At 32.2% G+C, this 20,181-nt stretch overlaps 4 protein-coding genes across 4 annotated transcripts; all 4 read left to right on the forward strand.

Annotated features, from left to right (window-relative positions):
* The first annotated feature begins 677 nt into the window (after nucleotides 1–677).
* LOC145932714 (uncharacterized) lies at nucleotides 678–7,070 on the forward strand. The gene is made up of 3 exons (XM_083031907.1): nucleotides 678–692; nucleotides 3,021–4,943; nucleotides 5,013–7,070. Exons 1-3 carry the CDS (start codon nucleotides 678–680, stop codon nucleotides 7,068–7,070), a joined length of 3,996 nt encoding a protein of 1,331 aa, XP_082888033.1.
* A 2,138-nt stretch (nucleotides 7,071–9,208) lies between these two features.
* On the forward strand, nucleotides 9,209–12,780 carry LOC145932945 (uncharacterized). The gene is given in 6 exon segments (XM_083032170.1): nucleotides 9,209–9,243; nucleotides 9,791–11,028; nucleotides 11,242–11,718; nucleotides 12,087–12,513; nucleotides 12,515–12,617; nucleotides 12,620–12,780. Coding segments are annotated over 6 exon segments (2,343 nt in total). The 3' UTR covers nucleotides 12,683–12,780.
* Nucleotides 12,781–13,522: 742 nt separating this feature from the next.
* Nucleotides 13,523–14,978, forward strand: LOC145932946 (uncharacterized). The gene is made up of 5 exons (XM_083032171.1): nucleotides 13,523–13,540; nucleotides 13,797–14,030; nucleotides 14,133–14,329; nucleotides 14,420–14,657; nucleotides 14,804–14,978. Exons 1-5 carry the CDS (start codon nucleotides 13,523–13,525, stop codon nucleotides 14,894–14,896), a joined length of 780 nt encoding a protein of 259 aa, XP_082888297.1. The 3' UTR covers nucleotides 14,897–14,978.
* Nucleotides 14,979–17,047: 2,069 nt separating this feature from the next.
* LOC145933064 (uncharacterized) lies at nucleotides 17,048–18,696 on the forward strand. The gene is made up of 5 exons (XM_083032474.1): nucleotides 17,048–17,065; nucleotides 17,367–17,600; nucleotides 17,737–17,933; nucleotides 18,078–18,315; nucleotides 18,529–18,696. Exons 1-5 carry the CDS (start codon nucleotides 17,048–17,050, stop codon nucleotides 18,619–18,621), a joined length of 780 nt encoding a protein of 259 aa, XP_082888600.1. The 3' UTR covers nucleotides 18,622–18,696.
* The last annotated feature ends 1,485 nt before the right edge of the window (nucleotides 18,697–20,181 follow it).

A 20,181-nucleotide genomic window follows, 5' to 3' on the forward strand; every position in this document is an offset into this window, starting at 1 on the left:
AAACATCGGGAGACTGCGAAGCACCGGAAATGGATTTCACGATCTATGCAATTGCAATGCAAGATTCTTGGATACAGGATTTCTTGTATTTCTCTCCATGTACATATTTCAGAAAATCGCGGCGATTACCACCTCTAATCTCTTCTAATATATGATGTTCCTCAACAGCATCCTTTGTGAACTTGAGATACGGCGATTTTGATTATAAATTAATTTCTTTTGCAGAATTTATATTATAGTGGAAGGTGATCTTGCTCTATTCTGTACGTCATCTCGTTGCTCACCTCTCAATTTCCGTACAATGATGCTTCGACTGCTCGAGTTCCATAATAATGAAAAGTGGTATCACATATTGCGATATACTGGTCGAAATTTCTCCCGGCTCGCTCGCGTGTCGCGAATGAAAGTATCCTCCGCGGCCGTCTGGTCTACAGGATAATATTTAGAACGATATTTTTCACTTAACCATCAGACTGTATAAAGAAAATCGCGTATGTACTATGTGGCTCAGTTCTCGCGTGGAAGCTCGCCACGCAAGGTCCTTGGAATTATAAGCCGAGGATACGAGAACGGATGGTTGCAATCAATGTGTACGCGAAGTATAGTGCGACACAGGGATCTTTCTGATTGTGTTTGATTTTTCGAGAAACCTCAAAGAGTCAGCACGTTCGACTAAAATGATCCTATATTATGTAAGTACTTGGATTAAAGTACTTTGTGCAAGTGTGAAGTTCATTGTGTAGTGACAAAATCAGTTGTTTAATTTCTGTGCGGATAAATAGTAAGGAACCTGTTATATTAAGAATTTGATATAAATTAGCATAAGTGACAGATTTTTCTTATATATAAAATGCTGAATTATTTTTAGGAATATGCACTTGTAATAAATTTATAGAATATATAATTTTACATAACATATAAGATATATAGAAAAAAAATATATTAACAATTTGTCTTTTTTCAGTATAAACAATTTAAACATTAATTTTTTTATGCTAAACTTTCTTCTTTTATTAATTATTTATTTATTTATTTCTTAGCACATAGAATATTATTATAAAAATTTTTAAAAAATTTAAAAATAAATCTATATTGAAGAATTGCTTTGAAACTCAGTTTCTATTATTTTGTGTCTCCTTTGCATTTAGATATGTTTGTATAATAAATATTATAATATTTTATATGTTATATGACAAATAATTTAGTTTATAAAAAATGTTTAAAAGTTTTATTTTCTATATAAACTATAAAAATATAAATACAAATAATCTATAATAGAATCTTCTTATATATATACTTTTATTTTACACTCCTAAAATACTTTTTCTTGATGATACATTGTTTTGTTGCAAACTTGATTTCATTTATCATTATATGATTTATATTTTCTCTTCTTTTCTCTCTCTTTTCTCTTTCTTTTTTTTTGCTTTCTTTTTCTCTTTTCGTCTGTATATATAGAGAGGTCTATTTTCTTGTAAGTTATTTATTTAAAAATATGCTGCGTAGAATTGCTGTTTTATATTAAATTAAAAATAATATAATGCATGATAGAGAAACTCTTTTTCATTACTTGCGTGCTCTTACTTAGTTATCTTATGTAGTATTATAGTCTACTAATTACGACATAATTAGTAAATACTTTCATTATAGCTAGTTAAACATTTTAATGATTAAATTAATAAAGATTAGCTTATCAACTTGTAAGTAATAGTTATAAGTAATAGTTTAATTGTAAAATGTCTATTGCTAAATACTGCAAATCTTGATAAAGATAAATTACAAATGAGCTATAATTCTATAAAGCTGCATTATTATGTCAAATTAATCAAGATCAAACTAATTAAATTTATTAAATTATCAATTCATACTTTTAAAAATAATTTATTGGACCAGTATTAACACTTTTGTAAATGTATTTTAATATATTTTTATATAAAAATATTTTAATATATTTTAATATAAAGATTTTATATACATTAATAATAATCAATTAGATAATTTTTAATTACAGATAAAGAATAAAATCTACGCACACCAATTATACTAGAATATATTAATAAACACTTTCGAATTCAATCGACAAGACTGCTTCCAAATAGATAAAGACATGTATATTAACGGCATTTATTTCAATCGACAACTTCGACCGACTTGTTTAACGATAGGCATGAAGAATTACATAGTTTAAATTGGCTATGTTTTCTCCGCAATTACTTTTCACCGGCACTCTCTAAACGGTCGAGCTATGTGTTAGTTGTTAGCTATGTAGTCGTGTTTCTGCATTTTGTAAAGGAAAAGTCATTTATCATACAATTGTACATTCCGAGCTTTGATAATTCTTTTTGCTACTTAAAATTATTAACTTAGCAATCATACCTGTATAGGAGGCCTATTACTGTCAAATAGACTCAAATGTTCATGAATCGGTGAGAAAGTCTACGAAGATTTGCTTCCGTGCACATTCAGTCCTCTATCGTACACGCTCTAGCATTTTACTTTTCTAGTCTGCTTTTCTTTTCTAGGTCAACTCCTTGACGAAACAGCAATTAACACTGCTTACTATCATAGAACTGCTATCCAAACTTTGCAATGCATATGCTACTTTCTTCTTTAAAAATGTGCAATATTCGAGATATGTCTCTAAAATTTTCATACTTTTACAGTAATATTTTTTTCGATGTTTATTGTCAATTTAATGTCATTTATTATAATATTAAAATTATGCCATATCTTACATATGCATTTATTATAAAATTTTTAATTAATTTTTAAAGTAAAATTTCTAATTTCTTAATTAAAAACGTAACTCTTTGATGAATATGTATTTTACATAAAAATTTTGCGTTGCATTACGTATGTTTTTGATTAATTTTTATTTTGTATAGTTTACGTTATATTTAATTTTATATGTCATGTATAATATTTACATCTTTATTTAAGTAAATTAATTATAAGTTATTGATAATTTTATTTATCTTAAATTTCAACTGTAATTTAATAACATACTTCACTTCTCGTAGGTCATATTGGTGGTTCTCAGTTGGCCTCAGATAAGATGTACGGAGGACGTCAACTTGAAAAGTGAGGAGATTTTCGACCAACTCGCAACTGCGTCGGAGAATATAGCAGAGGCTGTAAAGCATTCGAGCGCGGATTCGAAAAATCCTCAAGAGCAAATCTCGAGCGTATCGTCGTCAAGAGGTTCAATACACTATGGAAATTCCAACGGCTTCGTACCTATAGTACCGTCGGGCTCTACGTCGTACAACGACGACCCTGATTCGTACGACTCATCGTTAGAGATCAATGATTCCGAACAGCAGGAGAACCAGTCTAAAGAAAGCAACGCGACATATGCCGTAAGTGCTCAAGACAGTTTGGACGCGAGGGTGAAAAAGTTTGAGGAAGACTTAGCGTATTCCTCGGAAGCGAGGATTTTCTTGAATTTTCCTGGATCGTTGACGAATCGTCGGTCTTTCGATTTCCAGGACGGGCAGTCGAATGAATTCGAGCTGCTGAAGGTCAACAACGACACTCCTGCGGTGGCCAATTACCAGGAATTTTACGAGAACGTGCGCAGTACGGTGAACACCGAGACCGACGAACCTGACACGTCTTCTTCGGAGAGTTCGAACGACGGAAGAGAGAAGAAAACCGAAAACTATGCCCACAATTACGATCAGCAGTCGCAGCAAACTGATGATGTAGATCCCTATGCGCAATATGCAAACAACGGTGTGCAGGATATGAAGAAAATTAATTATGAGTCAGAGAAAGTCGCTGATAATTATCAGCAGGATACCGCGAACTACGACGGTCACGGGCAGAATACAATGACGGATTCGACCTCATCAAGGACGAATTATCAGGCCAATGAACTCAGGCAAAGCGGAACTTACGACAATGTGGCGGAATCGTCGAGGACACGCTACAGATCTAAGCCGGTCGTGGTCGCCGACTCGAACAATTATAAGAGCGGCTCGGACACAAACTTGAGGAACTTGGAGACTTCCAGCTCAGATACGTCAAGTCACTACCAAGTTTATAACGACAATAACAGACAGCGCAGTTATCATCGCCCGGAGGAACTCAAGAACCTCTCGGACGAGAGTACGGATTATTCTGAGTACGTCGAGCGACCAAGAGTGAGGGTACAAAAGATTCGAAGACGTCCGTTGTATCCTGATTCTTCTAGAAAGCTTCCGAAAGAACATCGCAACACGATGAATGACAGTACGGAAGAAGATAAGCACAAATACAGCTCTTCGAAATTGAAATCACAGCGACACAAGGTGAAGGCAAATCCATGGCTCAACGACCCCGCTACGAATCATCGCGATGAAACCGACGAGAACGGTAGATACGGTTTCAAAGGTACGGAAACAAAAGGCTCTAAAGTACACAACGGATCCAGACCGAAAGTTATCAATTCGTGGAGTCAGATCTCTCCAAGTCTCGAGGTCTCTCATTCCAACGGAATCGAAGTGAATCAGATGGAGAAGCCAAAGTTCTTGGTTAATTTCGTACCTGTGGCGAATTTCGACCACGCTACCGCGTTAGGCAATAGCCAAGGTTTTGACATGTCCAACGTTTTGCAAAACGTCGCCACCACCTCGCCAATCGGAGCATTTGGCACGACTGCTCCTCTCCTGAGCACTTCTCAGCCTATCCTCGCTCAGAATTTCGCTCAATTATCAAAGAATTTAGTGAACTTGCAGAATTTGGCGGTCTCCACGCCGATGCCCGACATTATCGTCGGTCAGAACACTTTCCACAATCCTGTACATACGGTTCTGCTTTCTCCGAACGAACAGAACAAGGGGACCTATTTGTCAAGTACTATGACACCGCTGTTTGCCTTAACGTCCAGTCTGAGCCCAGCATTGCAGAATATGCGAGTTCAGAACGTGCATAATAACAATGTAACGCCGCGAACGACCTTCGCCATAACGCCGTCTTCCACGGTTGTTCAGCAGATACCGATAAATTCAATGCACTCTGATGTACAGCAGCTGATAGTACCGCAACCGACTCTTCAATCATTTCCGAACTATCTGCAAACGCCGCTTCAGACTCAGATCCAGGTAAATCCTCACGGATTGCAGGGTCAAAATTTAATTCATCACGGTAATTTACAGATACAAAGTTCACCGACGTCGCCCACGTTGCTGTCCGGTCAGATGATGCCGGAAGGCAGGAACAACGTGGACTCGCAGAATAAAAAGACGTACTCTGCTTCCGGCACAAACTTTATAGCCTCCGCGAGTTTAGCTGTTGGCCAGAATGAACAGCAAAAGCAGCCGACTAACATCAATCCATACTACCTGCAGAATCAGAATACGTATCAGGTTGTGAAACCTCAAGAAATGACTATACTGCAACCCACTGCGACTTTAAACGGTATAACTGTAAACACTCAGCAGCTAATTCCTCAACAAAATGGCAATCTGATCTTGCATCGCCCGCGTGATCAAACGCAGCAGTATGTCAAGTTACAGAACGGCGCGGATGCTATGCAGCAGTTGCAAGCTCAATTGAATAAACAGTTAAAAAATCATAGATTAGGCGGCCTTACGCTGCAGACTGTCGATAGCACGTCTAGTCAATCGAACAACGTCAACAGCGTGAACGCGCACGAAGTATCATCAGTGAACGCGCATCTTCCGAACGTGGGCACCAAAAACGTGGAAATCCTGAATCCCAATATCAAGCAGAGTTCAATCGACACAACATATCAGACAATACACTATCCGGCTGCTGTTCTAACGACGCCTATTCCAATTTTCAGTACGATGACTCCGGTTAATCCGCAGACTGTTAATCTTCAGAATTATGTGAGTTCGCTGACAGAGAACGGGAATAAAGTAAAGCAATTAGGCGCGTTGCAAAATCACGAACGACCGATGTTCAACCCCATCAATTTTGTCCCGAATGTTGATATCATTAAAGATCAGAATACTCTCAACAATAAGTTGCCGACCAACGAACCTATTCAGCAAGGTTTGAACTTGGTGCCCGTCATGCCCGGCGGTAACTTCTTCAAACCGTCATACGCAGCGCAAAGCGAATTGGCTGTGAAGCCGAAGCTGACCTCGGATTTGCAGAAGTACGCCGAGGAGATGTTTAAAGAATCTCTGAAGACGATGTACAACTCGCAGAAATGGAATAATGATATGAAGCCCCAGGAAAACGATCAGAATAATTACGAAACGAACGATTTGGCAAAGCTGAGACTCGAAATGCAGAAATTGAGAATTTTGACGGAGTCAAAGTATAAAGACATTCTCGAGGCGCAGCAGAGTATGCATAATGTGCGTGCGACTGATCCGCCAAAATCTTCGAGCGATAAAAAGAAACCGGATCCGTTGTTAGAGACCTTGGAACATTTGCTGAAAACTCGGCCTCGTGGACCGATACACATTTATCATGGTCCTGTTAAACATAAACGTAAGCCGGAAAATCCAAGCTTCGATTTCGACGAGTTCAAAGAAGGTAGTCATGTGAAAGAATTTCTCACGCCACCGAAGTCGAAGCCTTTGCATTCGAAAGGTCCTTTTCACGAAAAGCCGAAGAAACGACCGGTAGCCGTGAGGTTTAAAACTAATCCAAGAAGACCTGGAAGACCGAGCAATTTGCCGCATAAATCCGGCGGGTTAGAAACGTCCTCTAGCGATATACATCTATATATGGATCCGGAAGACTTCGGCCTTGATTCTAGGCATCAGCCGTCCTTTGAGAAATATCCAGCATTCACCACGAAAACACCAGAAATTGTTAAAATCTTGAGAGATATCAAGTCGCCGAATAACAAGAACTATGATATCAATCACCCCAGAATGCATAATCTTCTCGGTTTGTTGATGAAAAATAAACAATTACCGACCAGGAGCGCACAGAATTATTTTCGTGACAAGGATCAGGTGAGAGAATTTTTCGAGAGCGAGAAGCGCCGGCTGCATCAGCAATTTGTCAACGACGCCCTAAGAGAATACATGAACAGGTCCAACGTTGCGTCGCAATCGGATTTGGATATCGACAGGAAAGTCTTTTCAGAGAACCGCACCGCGTAAAATCGTAATCAAAAGAACAAGCGAGACGTTCAATCACGAGATGCGTTTGTTGTATCTGCGAGTGATTCGTAAATTCCGCTCGTGAAAGGACTAGAATTAAATAATAAGTATACGTTTATTTTGCTCGATAAAAGAAAAAAGAAAACGGACAATTTATTTCTTATCCGTTTTACGCATCGATAAAAACTATATATCGCGTCAGCATTGATCGCGCTGTTCGCACTATGAGTACTTAATTATAGTAACATTTTATACGGAAGTTGTAAAATTAATCGTTAGTATCGAACGCGTTCATACAGAACATTCGAATCGAGGGGAAAGAAAATTCATCGTTCATCTCTAAGACGCTCTAGCGAGTATTATATGTACATATTAACTTAAACAAAGAAATATATACATCTTGTAATTTGTACGGCGTTTGCTTTTCATCGATATATCTTTCACTTATTTGTGTCCAAAGATCTATATAAAAAAATATAATTAAGAAACCGATAGATTTTTTTCCATGTCGAAGAAAAATGTAGAAAATCTTGTAAAAAAAAGGTAAGTAATATTTTTTTTCGACTATAGTTAAATAAAACTGTATAAACATATATATTCAATATTAAATGTCTTTTTCTAAAATATTTTTAATTTTATGTCAAAGGTATTTAATTATGGTTTATGTATATTAATATTTTTTAAAACGTTCTTTCTTTTTCTTTTTTTAAATTATATATATTATAAAGAAATATAATAAATTTTTTATTTATACTTTTGATATTATTACTTCTAAAATTGTTTCTAAAATCAATTTTTTTAATAAAAGCAAAATAAGTATCAAGACGAGACATTTTCATGGTTGCATTAACATTCACGTAGTTCTTTCCAATCTCTCTGTGACAAAAATCAGATCGGAATTTGAGTCTTATTATAAAACTAGGCTAAGAAAAACATTTAACATACTGTCTTAAAGAGAAAGTATTTTTTATTATAATTGAAAAGGTTTTGTGTTATGATCTCTAATTTTATAATTTCCTTTAGTTTAATGATGAAATACATATATTTTAATTAAATATTGTTTAAAAAACATTATTAAATAATTTAATATTTATGGACAAAATAAAAATATTGTTTCTTAAATAATGAGATTATTAATTCTTAAAGATAATATAAATCTTTTCATAGAGTGTTTAAATAGAATAATATTAACAAGGAAACTAACTGTCAAAACTGATGAAAGTAGTTATATTGTCAATAAACAATTGTTTTAATTTATAAATATAATTATTTAGAACATATATTTCTCTACAATATTAAATCTGCTAATACTTTTGTTAGTTTTGTTTTTATTTTTTAAAAGTTTAATAATATTACTTTGCATAATTATAAAAATGATAAAAGTATAAATTAGTAATAATATACATAAAATAATAAACAATTTATGATAAATTAATAATTACATTTTGGAATAAATATTAATTCATATGTAAAATTAATATGTAAAAATTGTACAATGTTTAAAAAGTAAATTAATAACATAACGTATGTAAAAATACAATCACATTCTTTCCATTTGATTGGAAGAATAATTCAGCCGTAACCCAGAGAAAGAAAAGGCATTCATCTCATGGTATGTAACACAATCAGTTTATTTTACTCAATGGCTTATATACACATTAAACCATTTTTATTATGCAATTGTCACTTTCTCGAAAAATACTCAGAGAATTGGCCACAAATTAGTTCGAGAGAGTTCTGCTAATTCATGATACTATTATGACGCTCGCGTGTATTATAAGTTTTCTCAAAATAATGAAATATAATTATAATACAATAAGGAAAATAATATATATCTCTCTCTCTCTCTTTTATAATAACAAAAATTACTTATTATATATTTAAATTATATTATAATTTAAAAAATTTTTTAATTACATTACATTTTTGACAACAATTAAATTACAAAGAAGGAAATATGAGTTAATAATAAAAAGATAGATCAATGACATGGTTATAATTATGATTATGGCTTCACTGATCAGGGAGAAGCGGTGATTTGACTCGGTTTTTCTTGATACGCTTTTTATCAGATTTAGGAAAGTCCAACCTATTCTATTGTTTCGCATCAATAAACGTCGAATATAAAAGATGAGAGAATGTTGGTCTTGCTGCCAGTTAATATTAAACTTCGGTACTACTTGTACTTACTAAACAAATCTCATGTTGGTATGTTTCTCCAGTTTCTTAATAACTTTAAACAATTGTTGCTTTACTCTCTCATTAACAATTTTTATTTATATGCATCGCAATAGTGACTTATTTATAAATATAATTTACATTAAACTTTAATTTTTTAATACGTTAAATTATGTTACGATATTGATAATTATCGTACACATTCATGATTAATTATATTATCGATAATTAGATAAGACAAGAGCATTAAAAGATGCTCTAATGCTGCATTTTCTACATTCATTGTTATACATTGCATAATTTATGTAAATTATTTTATATTTAATTGTGTTAGTTGTTTTTGAGATTTGTAGATTAATTAAATTGTTATATATATATATATATATATATATATATATATATATATATCAATATTTATACGTTTGCGTGATTAAAATATTTATATTGAATATATAATACAATTTTAATGCACTAAATATATTTCAGATTATAAACATCATTTTTTTTATACCTGCGATATGTTGCACCGTAAACATTGCAAGCTCGGCTGACACTTTCGTATCACTAACAACCACGAGATCAAAACGCGCAATTATAAATTCCGGCCAAAATGTTCGTAATAACCAGGAGCGATTCGAAGGACCTGCACCGAGAATTTCGTTGCCTCAGGATATTACCACAAGATCATTGTCTAATTATGGAAGTACAATAGCATCGAAACCAAAGAGGATCTCTTACACTAATTCAAATCAAGACTCTTCTCACGCATACGGCAGTGTACCAAAGCGTCCGCTTCCTACTTCCGTTCCTTTGTCTGTTGATCAAACTAAATCTTATCGGAATAGTGCTCTCGTTTCGTATTTCGATATATTGAATAATGCCAACAATTTGTACAAGACTACAACGAGCAAACCGTTAGATGCATCCAAACCGACTGTATCGCAGTCGCTTCAGCAACTGCAAGGCATTTACTCGCCAAATGCGTTTCATAAAAGAAAATCTATTGAATTCTCCGATTTCGAATATCCCTCATATGCCAGCATCAGCAAGCTTATCTCTCAGGACGTGCAGAACGGCGCTTCGTCTTCGACCGTACAAGTGCCAATGTACAAAACGAATTATCCTCCGTCAAAAGTTATCGAAGACGCACACGGATACACATTGAATTTTCCAACGGCGTTAAATATCTCTCCGTCGTTGGATAAAACGTCGCAGAACTCTGAGCAGAAAGATGAAGCTACTGTAGATGTGAATGGTAAGAAGATTTCAGTCCCGATCATTCAATTTCAGAGTAATGCGGACTTCTCTCAAGTTTCGCCCATCTTTGGGAGTCAGCCGTTCTTCCTAAGTGCAAACTATCCGACCGAATCGGATTTGGCATTTAACTTTGGAACTGGGCCAAAGCTCAACATGGCTCTTCAATCGAAAAACGTTTCGCCATTTTTGTCGCCTCTGTCGAGTTTTCAAGGTCAAATTGTGCCAATCCAGACGGCTAACAGTAGTCCGCAATTTCCGCAATATAAAGGCGCCAGTGTAAAAGTTTACCCAGTTCCAAATAATGTTCCTAAAGTGCAAGGCAATTACGAGTCCTTTTATAGTCAACCACAATTGCACTTTGGCCAGGAATACAGTAGTAATGTGCAGCCCATTAACGTGCAGCAAAATATTGTCCATCCTTCCGTGTCAACGCAAGGTATTTTAAACGATGTAGAGATCATCAATAAGAAAAATCCGGAGCCGCATACACCTCAACCTGATGATGACGATAGAGATGATGAAAGTTTGTACTGTTTTATTAATCACATTATTAATTTAATAAAAACTTTCAGTTAAATGAGATTGTATAATAATATTTATAATAAGAACATTTTTATTAGTTCAAAATTTTTAAATACTTTAAAATATAGAAATAGAAATACTCTTAAAAAATTTTAGACTAAAATGTAATGAAATAGATTGAATTGAAAATTTATAAGAAAAATTTTTTGCACAGGACATAAAAATCCGGATAAGGAAGATGAAGACAGTTCTGAAGATGATGATCCTGAGCCTCAACCACGAAAATATTTCAAGGAACCACCGACAGAAGGCGATTTTAAACCTTCAACATCTTACCCCTTCAAAGAGTACGACGAAAGATTTGGAAAGTATAAAACACAAATCGATGACGATGACTCCGGAGATGAGCCATATTCCAATTATAAGCATGATTCAGCGAACGATGACGAAGAAGAGGAAGAAGAAGAAGACCCATCATCAGAATATCGTACTGAGTACACTAACTCCCCAGAATCATCGCATGAGTCGTATGAAGAAGATGATGAAGAGGAGGAAGAAAGCATTAAACACCAAAGACGCGAAGAAGCCGATGCAGACTCTGATAAAATGGAACCCAAGCACTTGAAATATTATGGAAAAGATTTCGAGCATGAATTTGAAGAATCTTATCGGAAGGAACTACCAAAACACAGTATGTAGAATTTACAAATAGTACAGTGTATAATAACACATATACACACATACACATAATCAGCCTAGAATCATTTACTTTTACTTAAAATTATTCAACCAAATAATATGTTTTATTAAATTTTCTTTTGTTCAAGAAATAGTTTTATGTCTGAAAACTTTCTTTCTCTGTGTGTGATTTTAAAATAATACAATATTATCTGTTAATGGAAAAATTATACAGACATAAATTCTTTAACTTTTTTTTAAAGAAAGAGATTTTTATATTTTTACAAATTATATAATTTTTTTATTCGTGCGATTAAGAAATCAATACAAAGTCAGCTCCTATCAAAAATAGTTATATTAAATTTATATTTCTACTTACAGAATATGTGCATTTAAAGGAAGTGCCAGAAATAGATAGTTATAATAATCCAATATCTTCTAAACGACAACAAAATAATAATCCATCTCATGCAAATCACGAACAATTTAAAGAATCGACAAGTCAAGAATTCCAAGCTCCCCGTAAAAATCGCAGAATACCAAAGGCAAGTTATAAAGATAACACAGCTTATGGTTCAGATGTTTTTGCTAAAAAAGCGCCGAAAATGATTTATGAAGAATTTTTTGAATATAAGAATCCCGAGATCGGGAAGTATTCTAAGCATTCGAAAAAAGCTGTTGCGATCGAAAAGTATTCGCCTATTAAGAAAGAAGACAGCTATCTTCGCGCTGCTAAGTATTACAAAGTTAAAAATCCTAGAATTGACAGCAAACTTGCTCTCAAAAATAAAGATACTTTGGTAAATACCCAAAAATCAGCCTGAAAAATATGCGCCTGAAAAAATAATTAAATCGGATGTGAAGCAATTGTCGGATATATCTGGTCATACAGCCTTCTTTTATGGGCCAAATGTATAGTAAGCGAACGAATACATTCTTTTACAAACGCAGAAACTCTAGATCTGACAAGAATCTAAACGATGGTGTTACCATATTAAGCTGAGAAATAATGTTAATTTCATAGCTTAATTACATATGGAATGAGAAAATCTAAATTTTTGTATGACTTATTAAAAATATTTTATGTAGCACACATTTGTTAATGCATAATTGTTACTATTTTTATTTCATTATTTTGTATAGTAATTATGTTATTTTTATATTTTTAAAACGTATTGCAAGTTTATTCTAACATATCTTGACTTCTCTAATTACAACATCTATTTAATTTAGATACGTATATACATTATTTTTATAATATAGTTTATTTCTTTTATAAAAGAATTGTTATTATAAATTAATTAAAATTAATTATTATTAATGAAATTAATTATAATCTCTCTTCTATTTATGTATTTAATAAATAATAAAAATAAATGCTTTATGTTTATTAATTTCTAGTATCAATCTTGTAAATTGTAAGCATATAACAAACTGTATAAATAAATACTATTTATCAAGAAAATGAAAAATCTTTTCCAATATCTGTTAAATAATTAATCTAACATCTATGAAGAGAGCGGAAGTATTTGCTACATTCTCATCATTGGATAACTACTTCCTGAATTTAAAGATAAGATATGATCTTTGTCCATCGACTTCCAGATCGTAAGTAGCCTCACGTACAATGATTGTATAGCATATATTGTCCGAAAAAATCATTATTAGACATCTTCCTTACGTATACCTATAATAATTTTAATTGATTCTGTGATTATCCCGGAGACGCAAAAGCATTCTCTCGCGTATCTTAAGTTGTATATATACCAGGGGCCCATCATGAAAGATTCAGTATCATCAGTAATATTCTTTGCAAGATGAAGGCTTTGGTAAAGGTAAACTTGTATATTTTCAATTCTGCTAAGTCCAAATAAAAAATATTATAAAATATTTAAAATCACACACATCATATATATTACAACAGATAAATATATAATATATATATTTTTATAGCTAATTGGCACTTTTGTAATACATGCTGTGGAAAAATGTTTAAAACATACTTTAAAATAAAAAAAATTTGTATACATTTTTTAAAATAATTGTATTTTTAATTAATAAAATAAAAGATAATTAAATATTTATTTCTAGATTGTGTTTCTTTTTGCTATTGCGACTATGGTAGAGCTAAAATCAAATTCTGAAAAGCAAAAGCGCGGAGTGGCATTTTTGGGGTCGCCCGATTTCTTTGGGATCGTGCCAGCACTCGGTCCTGCGTCATGGGCTCCCACGAATTTTGCGGCTTCAGTTTGGAATCCATCGAGCATTCCAGATATAGCGCTCGCGCAAGTTCAAGCTCAAGCCACGCACAATGTGGCACTTCAGGCATGAGCATTTATATTTGCATGTTGTTGCACAATTATACAAGACATCATATATTCAAGACTTAAAAAATATATTAAATAATTAATTTGCCATTAATGACAGACTTTGAAAGACCCGGTACCTGGTACACCCAGCATCGCATATCCGCCGGAAGTTTTGAGAGCGATTCAACAGGCAAAAGAGGCGAACAATAATGTCGCTGAAGCTCAGCACAAAGTTGCAGAAATAAAGCAAGCCACGGCATTTCAGCAGAAAATTGCATTAGCGAAGGAGGCAGCAGCAAGGGAAGCTGCCACAAGGTATACGAATAAATAATTTATTTTGTTTCCCATCCTTACGTATCCCCACAAACCGTGACGTTGCAGCTTACGCTGTTATATTTCATGCAGATCGCAAGAAATTTTCCAACACGTCGAAACCGAAGCTAAAGCCAGCGCTCGGCAACTCGTAGCGCTGCAACAGAGATTAGCAACCCTAAAAGGTGCTGCAGCAGCTGCGCAGAAAGTAGCGGCAGCGAGAGAATCCGCTGCAGCTGTGGCGATTCAAAGAAACGCAGCTGCAACTGCTGCGGAATTACAAAAGCAGGACGTTGATAAACAGATTTACCAGAGCGAGCAAGAAGCTAGGGTAAGAATATATTTTTCTGTGTGTGCAGCTCTCCCTCTCTCTCTCTCCTTATTATAAAAAATTATATTATATGTTATGTTATTAATAAATTATTTATAAATTTAATCTCTTCAAACTCTTAACTCTTTAGTCATGTTTAATTACAGGAAAGGGGTATATTAGCTGCGAAAGAAAATGCAATAGCAGCTGCGGTTCATCACTCGAGCTTACAAAAGCGGCTGCATTATCCTTGGGGTTGAAAATTATTTCACGTTACATGCATTTTGCACATATCAATATAGGAATACATTTATGGTGGCGGTATATTAAGAAGCATCTACACAGTTTCATGAATATTTTGTATCATTATTATGCATTAAAATTGTTTTAATAAAAGTTATTTTACAATTTATTTTATGGATTTTAATCAATAACCCCTTATACACTCATTTCTTGTGAATTATTATATTTACACTCACTTCAGTGTATAGTAATAATATGCGTTTTTTAATTTGTATTTGAAATTACAATAAACATATATTCTTATAAAAACTTGCATACACAAATAGAGATATGTTTAAGTATGTATACAATTCTAGTTTATTATTTACATATAAATTTTTTACTATATACAGTATATATATGATAGTTGAATTAAATCGAAATATTTTATCTCAATTCGAGTATGATGTCGATGAGGATTATGATTATAGAATTAATTCCCAATAGCGATGTATATACGAAAATAATTCTAATACGTCATTCAATATTGTCAATTTTTCAAACTTATATATTAAAGTTCTTTTCTTTAAAAGATTTTTAAATAAAGTGCAATTTGAAGAAAATTATGTCATTCAAAATTTTTTATTTTGTTGTCTCTTTTTTCTTTTCTTTCTTAAAAAGATTTGTTATTCTTGCATGATTTTAAAAAATTAGTTCTATAGTATCATAAAAATATATACTGCAACTTTTTAAAATAGGAAGAGATATATCATTTACTTTGGAATTGTGTAGCTCATAAATTGTTTTGTATCTTTTTTCTCTATTTTACTGCATAAAAATTGTGAAAGTAGAAAACAACTAATATCAAAAGAATATTACTTATTCAAATATCTTTGATTAAAATCATATCTTTGATTAATATCATTGATTGATATTATATAGATTTTTTAAATCATGAAAATAAGACTCTCAAAATCAGAAAGTATTCTAAACTAAAACTGTTACAATTGAGCAGTATTTCTCGTTAAAAAATTATTAAAGAAAGATAGATATTATCTTCGCATCATTAAGTATTAGAAATTTAAAAGTCCCAAGAATAGCAACGATCTTACCTATAAAAATAAAAATTTTTAAATATTATTTATATTTTTCTTATATTCTATATTTTTCATAAATACAATTAAAAAATATGTAAAATTTTATTTAAAATAATAGTTTCTAAATCAAATGTGCGTTATGTCCAAAAGAATGTATGAATCTAAATATACACAATTCACTTTAAAACTATTATAAATGTCTAAAATAAATTTATATATAAGTCTTGTTTTTATTATTTTAGCTTAGCATATTACTATTATATTCAGGAATCATAATCATCATTTAAAATTAGTATTATCTCTTTTTTGAATATTATCGTTTACATTAATTATGTCATAATTTTCTCTCTCTCTCTCTCTCTCTCTCTCTCTCTCTCTCTCTCTCTCTCTTTCTTCATTTAAGCATATTATTTCGACTTTTTTCGACCTATTTCGACACTTTGTTGAGAAATATTAGAATAATGTACCAGAATACATATTTATTTAATCAACATTTTTTACAATATAATTTATTTTAATAATTATATTTTTTATAATATAATTTACTTGTTTTTATAAAGAGAAAATTGTTTCAATTTCATTTATGTCATATTAAAATAAAAATAAAAATAAAAGTAAAAATAAAAATATTGTATAATTATCCAGATTCTAGCATCACTTTCATAAAGTCATATCGAGCAATAAATGTACACAATACTTATCAAGAAAATTGAAAGTCCTTTCAATATCTATTAACTATTATCTAACATCTACGTTCACAATGGCGGAAATACTTGTTATATACTCACTACTGGATAACTACTTCCTGAATTCGAGGACAAGATATGATCTTTGTCTATCAATTTCCAGACCATAAATGATCTTGTCTATAGGTGAATGTATAGTATATGTCTTTCAAAAAATCATTATTAGATAATGAGAACCTATAATTCTGACATCGATTACATGAAATTTTACGTACACCTTTAATAATTTTAATTAATTGTGATGAATCTTGGAGACGCTGTAGCATTCTCTCTCGTATCATAGATTGTATATATATCAGGAGTCTACTGTGAAAGATTCAGTATTATCAATAGTATTCCGAGCAAGATGAAGACTTTGGTAACGGTAATTAGACGCTTAAAAATTTTTTACTTTGTTAAGCACAAATTTTATGAATACGTTTTACATTCTATAATATATACATGGATTGTAATAATTAAAATCAGTTTTATATTTTTTGAACTGTTGTTACTCGTATAATCTAGCTTTGGAAAAAAGAAAGAGAAATGAAGAGAGTAAAAAACATATAAAGAAAAACCTTAATAATTTATTAAGATATTATAACAAATTAAGATATTACAAATTCTTTCGCAAAATTTATATTTTTGATAATAAAAATGAAAAGTAATCAAGTATTTATTTGCAGATTGTACTCCTATCTGCTGTTGCATCTGTGGTGGAGTTAAAATCAGATTCGAAAAAGCAAAAGCGCGGAGTGGCATTTTTTGGATCGCCCGATTTCTTTAGTATTGTGCCAGCATTCGGTCCTGCGACGTGGGCTCCCACAAATTTTGCGACTTCAGCCTGGACTCCATTAAACACTCCAGATATCGCGCTAGCGCAAGTTGAAGTTCAAGCCGCACACAATGTGGCACTTCAGGTATGTGCTATCTATTATTATTAGTTGTGCAACAACATACATAATTTGTATGTAATTTTAATTTATAATTATATAGTATACACACAAGATTTAGAAAACGCATTTTTTATTATATATTTTTATTATTGCATGACAGGCGTTGAAGGATCCGGCACCTGGTACTTCCAGCATTGCATATCCTTCTGAAGTTTTGAGAGAGATTCAGCAAGCAAAAGAAGCGAATAATAATGTTGCTCTGGCCCAGCATAAAGTTGCGGAAGCAAAGCAAGCCGCGCTGTTTCAACAGAAAATTGCCTTATCAAAGGAGATAGCAGCAAAAGAAGCTGTTGCCAGGTATATATGTATATTATATATATAATTAATGCACTCGATTGTTCATTTTCTTTGTTATGTTTGACATATATGTATTCCCATAGAAACAATAAATTATATCAATTACGTTTATCTTATACTTTGTTTTCTTATTTTTTCATGTAGATCGCAAAAAATTTCTCAACACGCTGAGGCCGAAGCTAAAGCCAGTGCTCGACAACTTGTAGCGTTGCAACAGAGATTAGCAACCCTAAAAGCAGCTGTAGCAGCTGCACAAAAAGTAGCGGCGGCTAGAGAAGCTGCCGCAGCTGCGGCGATCCAAAGGAATGCTGCTGAAACTGCCGCAGAATTACAGAAACAGGACGTTGATAAACAGATTAGCCAGAGCGAACAGGAAGCTAAGGTAGTATAAAAATGCAATTATTAGCTTTTAAAAATAATGTAATAATTTTTAATAATGCAATATTATCACGTATAAAGTTAAATTTAAATATAAAATTTAATTTAAAAACTTTATATAGTTATATTATTTGTTATATGTATATAAAATTATAAATTATTATAAAATATAAATATTTATTTAGATTATTATCGTATCTAATTACTGTCTAAACAGGAAAAGAATGTATTAGCTGCGAAAGAAAATGCAATAGCAGCTGCGATTCAGCAAGCAAGTTTACAGAAACCAATTCATCACCCTTGGGATTAAAATTACTTTATAATGTTGTATTTTGCATGTATTAATATGGGCATGTATTATACATTTATGGTGATGGTATATATAAACAAGCATTTATAGTTTTATAAATATCTCTCTTCCTTTGTTAAAATGTTTATGCATAAAGACTTTTCATCAATAAAAATTATTTACACAGTTTATTTTATGAGTTTTTAATCAATCAACTTACCTAATTTTTAAAATTGTTTACACTTATATCAGCATGCAGCAATAAATAAATGCTTATATTAATTTGTATTTATTGCGGTTATAAATCTAGATATGTATATGTATTTATTATACAATCGATGTAACTGTAAATATAATACAATTACATTGATCACACAAATAATGTCTAGAGATTTATAATGTGGAAATCTAAAAAATATACTTCTGTTAACAAATGCATATCGTGGAAAATGACAGTGTAAGAAACCTTTGCGATGACCGTGACAAAAACATACTTTTCTCTTACATTGGAAAACAAAGATGTAAAATAAGCGGATTATCGTTTGTGTTACATTCCTCTAATAAGCATTATATTTAAATTAATCGGCATATTATACTATTATAGCTAGCTGCTATTGCATGCAAGCAAATAAAACTTTCTAGACATGTTATATATTAAAAAAATATATTTGTTGATGTTGAGATATTGACATTGTACATACTTTGAGTATACCTGAGCTTTCGAAAATATAAATCAATTAAGCATTATAACATTAAAATGAAAAGTCAACATGTTAAAATGATTGTGACTTATTTGAAAAATCTTTTTTATGGTTGATTTACTTAATGGTATATTTACTTGTATACGGAATTTAAAGAAAATCGGTGGAGATCTATTTTACGTACAAAAAGTGTGGGGTCCTTTATAAATTTCTCAATTAAAAATAAAAATTTATGTATTGTCTCCTAAAATATGTTATTATTGATATATTGATGTTTTAATAATTTATATTATGATATTCTTTTCATTTGCATCACACAAGAAATGCAAAAACATTATATTGTAAATATTTATTATATAAAATAACTTAAAAAATTACAACTTTTTAGTTACTCAATTAATTTAGCGGATACTTAAAAATACAATAATTATTTTACTTCTTTAAAATACCTTAAGCTTGCTTCTCAAATTTCTAATTTATTCCATTCAGTAAGAATGTATTTTCTCTAAGAAACAGACGGTGTGAAAGTTCCAGTATCATTTCCGAAAGAATTGGCAGAACAATGGAAGTAAAGTCTTTGGTTATATGTAGAACATGACGTTGAAATCGAGTACCTATATATTGCATCCTGCCGCACAGCAGGTATCTGGGCGTATTCCTTCTCGCCAAATCTACGTGAGTGCACACATCCGAAGAATATATCTAGATCCTTTCACTCGCCTCCTCCTTTCTTAGTTATAGTTTTCCCTCTCTCACGTGTTGGCTGTCATCCTTACCCTGCTGTCACAATTCTATGGATCGCCTACAATTACAATGGAAGAAAGTCGTTCGATCAAAGTCACGTTCTTTCCGTGTCCTTCGGATTGCTATATTCCTTCCT

This window comes from Prenolepis imparis, unplaced genomic scaffold, assembly GCF_030444845.1.
Source record: "Prenolepis imparis isolate NDT839.2.m4 unplaced genomic scaffold, iyPreImpa1.0 SCAF_2, whole genome shotgun sequence".
NCBI classification, from domain to species: Eukaryota; Metazoa; Arthropoda; class Insecta; order Hymenoptera; family Formicidae; genus Prenolepis; species Prenolepis imparis.